This window comes from Balaenoptera ricei, chromosome 11 (assembly GCF_028023285.1).
Source record: "Balaenoptera ricei isolate mBalRic1 chromosome 11, mBalRic1.hap2, whole genome shotgun sequence".
NCBI classification, from domain to species: Eukaryota; Metazoa; Chordata; class Mammalia; order Artiodactyla; family Balaenopteridae; genus Balaenoptera; species Balaenoptera ricei.
In genome coordinates this window covers 19,762,399-19,775,202 of record NC_082649.1, presented here as the reverse complement: position 1 = coordinate 19,775,202, position 12,804 = coordinate 19,762,399, and the positions used below count along the sequence as shown (strand labels likewise).

Sequence of the window (12,804 nt, the reverse complement as noted above, 5' to 3'; positions counted from 1 at the left end):
ATTTCATCAGACAACCTCTCAACTCTTTCCATCCAAGGGCAAGAAAAATGGAGTGGTAACAATAATAAACATATACACACACACACACACACATATATGTATATATATATATTTGTAGCTTTTTCAGTTTATAGTGGTCTTTCATGTGCATGATCTCATTTGGTCCTTACTGCAATTCTGTGAGGTCATTATTATCCTCAGTTTCCAAAGGGTGAGGTGGATTCACTAGCCTGAAGCTGCAGAGTGACCTCTGCCTTCCCAACAGACCACAGCTGCTTCATTTCGCGCAGTTGACATCACCATTGTAGAAACATCAGCAGGCAGAAATTTTGTCCAGGAACTCCCACCCCTGCCTGGTGAGCTTCTTCAGTTATGAACACAGTCTCTTGGGAATCACATGAGAACTGGCTTCTGCAGGAAGGAGAGGCAGCGTCACATGTGGGAGCTCTGCTTCCCTTCAGTGTAAAAGGGACAGTGTGATTGGACCTGGGAAAGAGGGTTCTTCCCTTCCTGCTTCTCTTCCTCCTTCCTCACTCTCTCAAGTTGAACTTGCGACGTCTAACTCTTACCTTTTCCATCCGTGTCCCTGTCCCTTTCTCCCCACACCCTCCACCCTCGCCCTTTTGCCTCCTGTGTCCACTTTTCTCTGTCAAAATTGTAAACATCATCGGAATCTTGTAAGGTTCTTTGAGGTGCGGGTGGAATGTGGGTTCCATGTACATGTCACCTCTGGCTCACTGCGCTGACACTGGCGTCTGGCTGGCTGTGACTGTCCCTGCTTAGCTGGGCAATCAGGCAGGGCCAGCTAAACGGGCAGACACTGAGAACTACTTGGGAATTTTGAAGAAATTAAATAGTTGCAAAGTTTTGTTTTGTTTTGTTTTCTGGTGGGGTGGAGTGGGAACACATTATTCAAATACAGTGTGGCTATCTAAGAATGGACACCCACTCTCTTATAGAAGGAGTGCTGTTTTATTTTTTTTTACTTCTTTGTAGGCCCTTACCACAGTATAGATTTTATCTGTGTGAGTGTGTATGGGTGTAAAACTCAATGTTCCTTCTGGGGATGATTTGATTGATGTATACACTAGAAACATCTTTAATAATTTAATGCTTGCTTCAAAGGAGATTACACCAAAAAGCACATTGCTTTTCATTTATTCATTACAGATCTGTCATAGAAGCATTTTTTTCTTTCTTTCTTTTTTTTTTTTTTTTTGTCCTGAATTGTGTTGTGGTAATAATAAATTTTGTACTACACTCAGGATATTTTAAAGGATTATAAGCCTTTTAACTAATGTTACCATCTTATTTAAATTGATCAGATTGGTATTTCAGCTCCATAATCCAGCATTTCTTAAAGTTGAGCTAACCAGATATGGCTTCGTTTGATGACTACTAAAATAGCTGTGCTGGGAAAGTCTTATAGAAATAATGGGATGAAAGCATAATACTGCTTGTTACTAGTGGTGGTAATAACAGCGAAGAGAACAGAGCTGAATTTAGGGCTAGGTGTCTCCGTCCTTAAAAAGAGATTAGGGTATATCCCAGCCCAGCTCTTTTCATTAAAGGGAAAAAAAATGTATATGCGTTTGGGGATTGGGAGCAAAGAAAGGGGTAGGATGAGAGACTTAAAACTAAAAACTAGAAACCAACACTCTATCATTCTGTAACTTTTAGGTATAAATCCAGATATCAATAAAGGAAAGCAGACTTTTTCCCATTTAGACAGCCATAGTCACCTTAGCGGACTTTAGCAAGCTCTTGTAATAGATTTTCAGAGGCAAGGGACATATCTAGATTCCTGAATGGTTACACTAAAATTTGAGTTTTCTGGTATCATTATTAAAGATTTTGTATTAAAAATGCAGTATAACTTCTCTTTAAAACCAAAACCCGAAGTTGCTTTGAATAAGGCAACTTCAGGCACAGTGAGGATTACAATTTCTAGAAGTGCGATACACGATCATCCAATTTTCAGAGGTAACTTGCACAGAAATCTTTTTGCTCTCATTGGCCATTAGTGCTGTAGTATTTCTGGATTTTCGTTATGTCCTGCTTCAAGTACTCTGCCTAACAATGTTTATAATGTTCCTTCCCTAGATCTACCAGTCTTTAATAGAAATCCAGAAATGTTTTGTTCTCAGGTCAGTAATTCTTTAAACAATAAAAGTAATGTTGCCTACTGCAGACGTCAGATTTTCTGGCCATTGAAAGTACACTTGAGTGTGCTTGCAACAGTGCTAGGTACATTAGCAACTGCTTGTGTTATTACTTTGAGAAAGAATATAGGACTTTGGGACAAGACCACCTTGGGTTCCATCTTAGCCCTGTTTGTTCACCTGCGGTGTGATGCAGGCAGTGTTGAGGGATTTCTCATTTTCCTCATTCGTATAATGGGCATCAGGAGCCTGTTTCGTAGGGTTCTTGTGAGGGTTTTAGGAAATGATGAATGTATGGATGCTGAGAGTGACATTCGGCACATAAGGGTGACGGGTGCTCGGTGTATTTGCCGCCTGTCCTTTGCTCTCCACCTATGAACGCCGTTCACGCAGTGCTGTAGAAACCTCAGTGCCCAGACTGTGTGGGATGTGGCCCCAGGCTGCCACACCCCACCCTGAGTTACTGCTGTTTCCTCCTGCCCCACGATCATGTGATGTGCTACTGCACCGCTCTGGGCTCTTTGATGTCACAGTCGTTATTTGTCTCTGAATGCCTGGCATCTAGCCCAGCACAAACAGCTGCTCCAGGCCCATTAGCTCGAGTCATGGTGACTGAGAGTCCTCCAGTGTCTCTTAGAGTCCCCCTGTGAGTATCCCCTAAAAAATCCCTCAGAGTCACCAGCAAGGGAACTTGCTGTCTCTTGGTCCAAGACCCCTGAGCCTTTTCATGGCCTCTTCTGATAGGTTACTGGGGAGCCACCCGCCATGTTTCGCTGAGTTGGCTCTTATTTCTTTTTTTCCTCTGTAAATTTTTTAACATCTTTATTGGAGTATAATTGCTTTACAATGGTGTGTTAGTTTCTGCTGTATAACAAAGTGAATCAGCTATACATAAACATATATCCCCATATCTCCTCCCTCTTGCGTCTCCCTCCCACCCTCCCTATCCCACCCCTCTAGGTGGACACAGAGCACCGAACTGATCTCCTTGTGCTATGCGGCTGCTTCCCACTAGCTATCTGTTTTACATTTGGCTCTTTATTCTAACTCTCTCCCGCCCAGAGTCCCCTCTCTGTCCCAGTGTCTTATTGAGGAAGCCTCTGGACCTCCTGGTGCTGCCGGTTCCTTCCCTGGGTCCCTCAGAAGCCCTGTCTCCTCAGTGACATAAATGTCATCTTTGGCCCCAGACATTTCCTCTGCTCTGTTTTCACAATGACAGTGCCCACCCTGTCCCTCGCCACACTCTCCTGTCATCACTTCTAGTGCGTCTGCGTCAATGCTCTGCCGTGTTTGTTCTCTGCATTGAGAGAGGGTGGGACAAGCGTGTGGAGATGGGAACATAGTGTTTTCTCCTTTGGAAATTGAAAATTTTTCTCACCTTCATTCATTGAGGTCTTATGCATAAAAACCAGAAATCCTTACCAAGTGCTGTGGGTTTCATTTTATAAATCTCTTGCCTTTTCTTTCTACATCATCTGGCAGATCCATCCCCTGCCACCTTTAGTTTCTGTCTGGCATTTGGCCTTCCTAAGGGCCTCCCCCTGGGCAGCATGCTTAGGGATCACTAGGGCTCTACGCAGTTTGACATTAAGCAACTGAATGGAAATTTGAAAGACGCAGAAGCACTGTACTATTATTTAAGTTGTATGATGACAAAGACGATGGTTATTGGAATATTTTAAGAATTCATTTTTTTAACCTTCATTTTTTTAAAGGGCATCTTTGACATCATGTAATCAAATCTGAGACTTTATTTTGGACAGAGTATAAGAATTCATGGTTCTGCCTCTTTCCTCTTCGAAATAATGTTGTGTTGAATTTTATCCTGAGCTTTTAGTCTACTCTGCTCCATTTCCTTCCTCCTTTACTTCCTAAACTGAGAGCATTATGATAACTTTTATAAGAAGACCATTAATAGTCCCATAATAAGAATTTGGGTAGTTAGAGGAGAATGGGCTTCCAGAGTTGGAAGGGAGGTCAGAGTTAATTGCATCTCAAAACTTTGTTTTACAGATACCAGGGGATTAACTGATCTGTCCAGTGTCAGATGACTAGAAAGAGGCAGGCGTGGGGTCCTAACATAAAACAAATTCTGTTTCTACCCTATCCTTTAAAAAACTCTTATTTTATTAAGGCCAATGAAGAAATATGGTAGGTTCAGGAAAGAATGTATTATAACAAATGGGAAGATATTTTAATTTTTTTTTTTTTTTTTAGGATCATGATGTGCCAGGTGCTTTGCTAGGCACTGTATGTAACTTATTTAATCTCCGTGGAACTTTTATTATATTCTCATTTTACCAGTGGGGAATATGAAGTTCAAAGAAGTTAGGTAACAGCCAGTAAGTGCCTGGCCAGGACTTGAACCTGGGTCTTTCTCTCTCCAAAGTCTTGGCTCTGGAACTTGGCCTCCTGTTCTGTTTTAAAACAGACTTACATGTATCCAAATAACAGTAAAAATGCCTAGTTTATAAAATACTTGAGCGTTTATTATTTTTATAGAAAGAATATATAGTTTCTTGGCCTTGGATCTGCACGACAATCACTTTTTGTATTTAGAGATATACAGTCAACTCTCTTAGGCATTGTGTGGAAAGCTGTCCACGTTTATTTTTAGAAAACCAGGGTTCACATCCTGGCCATCGCCATTGCCCTTTTTCATACTTAGAGATTTAAATACATACCAGACACTAGTGGTGGGGATGATAATCTCTCCACAAAGAATTTTTTTTTACCTCCTCCTCTGGGCCACTAGACATTGGCCAAGTATCCTGCAGTTTAGTTTTCTCTTTGCCATGGGGATTAAGAACATTGATTTTGGAGTCACATGCTTCATTCTCATTCTGGCTGTTCCACTTACAAACAGTGGAATCTTGGGCTAGATACTTGGTCTCCCTGGATCTTAGTTTTCTCACCTGTAAAACGGGAATAATACCAACCTCACAGGATCATTGTGAAAATTAAATGAGAAAATATTTGTGAAGAGTGGAATATTTGTAAAGGTTAACACAAGATATACTGTATATATGCAAATGTAAGGAAGTTTTACTTGACAGTAATATTATAATTATTACATTATTATAATGTGCCATGGAAAATCTCTGTTATACTTCCTATTTTTATCCATTATTCCTTTTGATCCATCAGAGGCCAGCAGAAATAGTAGATGAGGAAGACAGAGAGAAAGAAGATAAGGAAGTGGGACAGAAGGAAGACTTTTCAGGAATGAATGGTGGAGTTGAAGAGGAAGGAGGCAGGGAGGCTCCTGAAGCTCCAGAGCAAGCAGAGGAGATCCTGGATCACAGGGAGGAGCAGGCAGGTCCTGCTCATGTGAACAGAGGCACCAATGAAGAAAATGGCGAGGAACTGGACCAGGTTAATAATGAGCTTCAAGAAGCAGTGGAAGAGGAAATAAAGTCTCAAGGAGCTGGCAGTGGATGTGAAGAGGTATTTTTATTGCTTTTGCTCACTTGTGTGCATGCATGAAATGTGTGTGTGTGTGTGTGCATGAGTGTGCATCTGTGCTCACACTTAGGGAATTATTCAAGCACATAGGACTTGAAAGCTATGGCACTTCCAGGATTCCACGGAGCAGAGTTTGAAAACCAGCTAATTCTAATCTTACCCCCTTAGTTTTCAGTCCAGTGGGTAAAAGACAAACTGTAATGAGATATCATTAACGTATGGGAAATCCAAGGGGCAGGGATGCTGTTCCAGAAGCTGCCTTTATGTTTTCATTTTCTGTCCTGCTCTTATCTACTTGATGGTGCTTGGTACCATAGTCACAAAGAATTTGAAATTAGAAAACTAATAAAACTAATAAACTAGAATTAGAAAACTAATAAAAGACATCTGGTATGGGGCTGGATTATTAATGTGACACGAGAGGAGAACTGCTGCATTTTACTCTTCCCTTTTCTCTGAAAATGCTAAAATGAAAAGTATAGGTATGTTGTTGAAAAGAAAAGCTCAAAAGGAAATAAAGAAAAAAATTGAGGGCTTCCCTGGTGGCGCAGTGGTTGAGAGTCTGCCTGCCAATGCAGGGGACACGGGTTCGAGCCCTGGTCTGAGAGGATCCCACATGCCGCGGAGCAACTAGGCCCGTGAGCCACAACTGCTGAGCCTGCGCGTCTGGAGCCTGTGCTCCGCAACAAGAGAGGCCGCGATAGTGAGAGGCTCGCGCACCGCGATGAAGAGTGGCCCCTGCTTGCCGCAACTAGAGAAAGCCCTCGCACAGAAACGAAGACCCAACACAGCCAAAGATAAATAAATAAATAAAATTAAAAAAAAAATTGAGATAAATAACACCTAAAGCTCAAGAGGTGAGTCTGTGCCCTTTAAGCACATGGTGGATTATGGTCCCAGAAAGGGCTTCTGAACAAGTAAAGTTTGAGATTGTCGTGTCCACTGGGTGATGATAGACTAAACAACATAGGGAACCCAAGGAACTATTTTTAGTTGAATAAGATTAAAGGCAATATTGAGTCATTTTTCCTTTGTAAATTTTATTGTCTCTGTAGCTGAAGAGCTAAATATCTTTGTTTTCATCTGTTTTCCTCCAGGCTGACTTGGACCCTCAAAGACCGCCAAAGCCAGAAGTAAAAATCACCAGCTCACAAGAAAATGATAACAACGAACAAAACAAGGATAATCTGTCATAGCATGGATGATTTTTAAAAAGAGAGTATATTGAGTATTAGAAAAATTAAGGGTTATAATACCCGAATAATAAGCATATAGTTATTGCTAAACATAATGTGACAATATGGTTGAATACTACCTACTGAAATTTAAAATTAGAGGCCAAACTAATGGGAAAGACTAGATAACTTTGAATAGCTACTAAAGCAGAGTGACTTTTTATGAGATGTGTTTTAAAAAGTCATTTAGAAAAATTAAACAAGAGTAATAGAGGGGAATTTGCACTGGAAGACAATTGGCCACTTGTCTTTGTAAAGATGAAAAAGAACAAGATCATTCCTGTTCTTGGTAAGTGAGATTATTAGATGGCAGCTTATGCTAAAGCACTTATCTAAGAAGGCACAGAATTTTAAAAAAATGATAATAGGAAAGCATGTACTATTTTTTTTAAAGCAATAAACTCTTGAATAAACAAATTGCAATTTAGTTTCAGAGATAATTTGAAGATGGCAATAGATTGAAATGTTTCTGTGTCTTGTTGACACTCCTTTCTTTCTTCCTCCTTAGCCAAAATCCACCTTAAGAGAACAAAAAGGAAAATGCAAGGTATTCATTTTGGAAGGAGGAAGTATTCATTCAGTGTATTCCTGACAAATATTGTCATGCCCCTCCCTTAACTGCTGCAGGTTTTAATCCTTATGGCTTTAATGACACATACTCAGGAAGGAATTATAAAGGAACACCCAATTATATCACTGAGCCTGGCTGGGTGTTTTGCAAATTCTGGTATCCTGTGGATTTTCGTTGATCCAGTCTACCATTACCAATAGTACTCCTCTCTTCTCCTTGCATTATTATTCAATATTAGAAAACACAATATTGGCTATTCCAAAGATTGAATTTTCTCCAGTTTTTTAACAAAAAGAACAAGATAGCATAGTAGAAAAAAAGTAGGCTATATGAAGAGTTTGTTACTCCTCAATTTCTCTTGCTTTTTGCCTTATTTCTATTAGGACAGCCTTGTCATATTTTTTTCCCCTAGGGGTATCAGCAAATATTTATTTTCATGGTCAGTTATATTTAGACTTTCAAGCAGATTCCTTTCTATATAATTAGAAGCTATAGGATAGAAATTGTTGAAAAAAGTTTAAAAATTGTCATAATGAAACCAGTTCCTGATTACAGTTTTAGGGGTTAATTAAATTAACTCAAATTGCCTTGTTAGGTATATATGGAGAAAAAAAATAATCATATTAGTTTTTTGAATTCTTAAGAGATGATGCAGTTCTTCCTTAAATATAGAAATGTTTTTCTCATATTAAAGAATATTTTTGTTAATTACGTAGAAGGTATAAATTTGAAATTTTAACTTCTTGTGCTTTCATAGAATTCATTATTAATGATAAGTTTAAAAGATTTTTTTCCCCTCCAGGTTTCATAACCAATCACTTGGAATCAAAGTAGTTACATAAAGCACTTAATAATACTATAGAAAACTGATGTATTTTTCCTAGAAGCTATTTTAATATTTTCCACAGATAGGAAGTATATGCAGAGACTATAATGTAACAGTATTAGAAAGAGATACTGATATAAGGGTATATTAATCTGGGAGGATGATTATAAATGGGGTCCTATATTTCTAATATAAGCTCTAGATTGTGCTTTCTACTAATAGGCTTATTTTTTCAAATGGGACAATATAAAGCATTGCAGACTATAAGCAACAATCTTAATAATCCTTGTTGCTAGGGAAATAGACTACCTGGTCTTTTAATGTTAAATTCCCACACTATTACTGGGCCTGGGGTTAATGATTTCAAATAGTTTATAAAAATATGGGATTACATATAAGAAATTATAACTGATTATCAAGGTGATTCTTTTTTCTTTCTTTAATGAGGATTTTCTCTCTCTCTCTCTCTTCCTTCTTCAATAAAGATATTCTGTCTCTTTTTTTTTCCCCTGTTCTTTGCTTCATCACACTTAGTATTCAGGTTTTCAGGAACTTTTTAAGTCATCTTAGTGAAGCACAATGTTACTTTAAATGAAAAACAAAGTTTGGTATTTTAAGTATACTTCAAGAAGGTGACAGGCTACAATGCCTGTAGCAAAAAATTTAAAAATTGGGACATAATACTTATCTTTTATGTGCATATTTCACCACCTGTCTGTAGGATATAATTGTGACTTAACTTGAGGGATGAACAGTCACTAATAACTTTAAAACACTTTGCAAGCATAAGTTACTAAAAAAAAAAAAAAAAAAAAAAGAACTGTGTCGTCCAACCAAGGAAGAAATCACTGACAGATGATTAAAACTGTAAATGTCATTGTGGAGATGACTTTAACACACATGATGAAAGTTAATTCACCTTCCAAATGTGGACATTTTTCTTGTGGGAACGGTGGCCTCCGTGGCAGAGTAGCTCCACAAATTAAGTGAGACTCACTGACAGATCTGGAGAACATTTATGTGAGTGAGCAGAAGAGATCTTGGTTAGGCTTCAGGTATTGTTTTATAGAGGGTGTTAATAAGAAAAACTCATGGAGCTTTTATGTGGTAACCAATCACAGAATGCTTTCATCTGTTCTTTCTTTGTGATAGATTTTCATAGTTTTAATTTTAATGAAATGCTTTTCTTAAATTTAATTGGGTTTTAACACATTTGTCAGCAACTGATTTGTTAGTTGAAATGGAACATTAGGAGTTTTGCAGCGCAAATAAAGAAGATTTTTAACTGAAGTCATTTTCATGCAAAGGACGTATTACCTGGTTTAGCTTCTGTTAAAATTGCATTTGAGCATCCATGGATTTCTAATTATAAAACAAGATACTCTGGCCATAAGATAACTTTTTACTCATTATATTTCTCTATGGACATAGGATGACTTTTTGTTTATTAAGACATTTTGGGGGGGAATATTAGAAAGCCAGACTCATAGGAAGAGTATGATACCCTCTCGTGCCTCCTGTTTTATTATGAGAGTTAATTCCTGCTGTCATCTGTAAGCACAGACCCATCCTATATATATGTGGCTCAGAGTCACTCAGATCTCTCTGTAGGCTCACGATCGTGAAACCGTATTAGTGTGAGCTTATTCATGTTAACTCTTCCAGTTATACCTCAAAAACCAACATCCTTGAAAATTTCACTAAATAACTTACCTTCTACGCAAAGGATAAAGCTAATTCACCTAGTTAAAATTGTGGCCACAGAACAACAGGAAGGCTTCTTTATCTTGTTAACTGACTCTCCTAAAGAATTAGCTCTATCCTTTCATTTTCTGCTCAACAAGGAGCCAAGGCAAAAGTTTATAAAGTAGATTAATTGCTAAGCAGAAAGCATCACATCTGAACTCTTGGCAATCTGAACAGAAATCGACTATGTAGATATACACAGACACATAACAAACACTCACACAGATGCGCTCACACACTTTAAAATGTTGAAAAGCCTTCCTCAGGCACAGCATTATTAATGGAATAAGGCTCTTTTGAGAGAAGCAATGGACAAAAACTGTTGGTAAGGAAACGCTAAGAAATGATGTATATCAATGGTACTTTAAAACTTGGTTCCCGAAGACTTTAAGAGGTTTAAAATTCTTCTCAAAATAAAAAAGCTACCAGCATTTTAATGGAAAATTTATCCTAGGGAGGGGTGAGATATATATTAATATATAAAATCTTTTTTTTCTGAAGTAACTACAGAATACACTTCTTTAGTCCTTTGTCATCAGTCTTAAGTACCATATACTTTAGGCGCAGAATATTTTGTACCAACCAAACACAGGCTCTGTCAAAAGGTCATTACTGCTTGTGAATGTGTGTGTGATTTCCATGAACATGTAGAGAGGACTCTTTTTGGTACCAAGTAGCCAAGTTCACCACAAACAGAATAAAAGTATGACTTATTAGTCTATTAGTTTATCTAATGTTCAAGTTCAGTGCAGAAGCTTTTTAGCTTCCTTGTATGAGTGTAATATCCTGGAATGGAAGGATTTTTTTTTTTTAAGGTTAGTCTGTTTTTCTAAGGTGATGAGCACATACAGTTCTTCATTATTAAATATCATTTTTGTAAATAGTGTACGATTTTTGCTTTTCAGAAACTATACTGGTATTTAGATGGGTCTGAGTTTTGTTCTTACCACATGAAATTTGTATATTTCCTACCATGAAGTCTAAGTGACTTGGATGGAGAATGAATGTGTGCCCCTACATGTTGATGAGGAAGAAAAATATTATTTTTGAAGAGGCATAGCGTACTGTAGGAGATGGGGAATTAAAAAATGTCTGGATAACAATAAAGCATTTATAAAATCAGGAGGTAACTAATGGAGCTCCGCTGACTTTAGCCAACAACGACTTAGCTTTAATCTATGAATGGAACCAAATGTGTTCTCTGTTGCTTAATCCACTTAAACCACATAGTTAATTGAGGGGTTGAGTTACTGTCACAAATGTAATGGCATATGGGAAGAAGGAATGACAGTAGTCAATTTTAGAAGAAGATTGAAGAAAACCTATTCTGCTTTTTTTGCTTCAGTGTTTTTCTTGTGTCTTAAATCCTTAATATGTACAATGATAATGGGTGATTATTGAAGTTGTAGGTAAAGATTAAGTTGAGCTCATCATGTTTGTATGATTTATGTTTAGAACTCTTCTTTGTAAGGACAATTATTTATGTTTTGATCAAATTACGAGCTTTTAGGTTTTTACTTCTGTATCAGTGCTCACTCTGTAAGTTTGCTGTAACTTTTTTAGCAAATAGATCTGTGTTTTATATAATTAAAACGTGTTTGGATAGTTTATTGTTTGTTTATGATGTTGTGTTGCTAATATTTCATGTATTAATTGTTTTTATGACATTTTTTCACAAGCATAATAGATACTTTTGATTTAAACCATGTAGAAATTCAGCACATTAAAAGATATTTCTGTTTCTATTCGGCATAGATATTAAACTTCATTATGTAAAGAAATTTTTTTTTACAGCTTCATATACATGTTGTTTAGTTGATAAAAATTTGAGGGATATTTTAAAAAAACTGAGTTTTTTCTTTTATGAAATGGTATTAGAGAAACAGAGGTTCAGAATTTTTGTTATGATAAAGGTAAAAACAGAACAAATTATGCACACAGTGTAGATATAGCTATAGAAATAAATTCAGTTTTACAAAGAGATTGGTTAAAATTCTGCTTCAGTTTGTGAGATATTCACTGCCTTCATTCTATTGAATTAAAATAGTTTTGTGTTTTCCTTTCATGTTTGAGAAGCAAAAACAGTTAAGGAAAAGCATTTTGCCTTCTTAATATGTAATAACGAAATATGTGTGATTCAGGTACCGTCACTGAGAACTCATTAATGCATCTCTTGTGCAGTTGACCCCTGTTATCTTTGTTATTCCATAAGCAAACCTGGGCAACTGAGGAGGCATCTAGATTGCCAAAGTCAAATCTCTTTAGACCGCGTGGCTAACTGACATTAGAAACTTCCCATAACCAACAAGGGCTGTAATTTCTACAAGGTGCTGTAAAATGGCTAGCATGCATTGGTTATCAAACTCTTATGAGACTAAACATACAGCTTTTCTGCAGGTTTCTAAGTGTTTTTTCTCCCCGGAATGTGACCTTAATCTATTAAATCATCGTACAGGTCTCTCAAATGCCCTCACAAACTCAATCTTCCATTAAACAGACAATGATGCAGCAATGTCCCGCAGTTCTCTTTTCGTTTATTATGAGGTTTAGTAATAACAAAAATGATTTTAAATTGCAAAAACTACCCACAGAGCTTAAAATTCAATGAGATACTCCCCTTGGTTTCACCGTATTTGTTCCTCAGGCCGCCGGGTCCCACGAACTTCGACCCGTGGAGACCGCGGCCGCCAACAGGTCGCGGAGGCGGGGATGCGGGAGAGGTTCGCCGCCGCCTCAAGGCCTGGGCCCTGGCCAGAGGGTGGCCGTGGCGAGGGCTCTGGAGCTCTGCAGGAACACAGC

At 37.8% G+C, this 12,804-nt stretch overlaps 1 protein-coding gene across 2 annotated transcripts in view; it reads left to right on the top strand.

Moving 5' to 3' along the window:
• The window catches only part of DCDC2 (doublecortin domain containing 2), a 161,377-nt gene extending 148,858 nt beyond the window's left edge, over positions 1 to 12,519 (top strand). For both annotated transcript variants that reach the window (XM_059938025.1, XM_059938024.1), the window contains exons 10-11: positions 5,310 to 5,609; positions 6,725 to 12,519. In XM_059938025.1, the coding sequence (XP_059794008.1) occupies positions 5,310 to 5,609; positions 6,725 to 6,823 (399 nt within the window). In that variant the 3' untranslated portion in view covers positions 6,824 to 12,519. The remainder of the gene's footprint in view (positions 1 to 5,309; positions 5,610 to 6,724) is intronic.
• Positions 12,520 to 12,804: the final 285 nt, after the last annotated feature.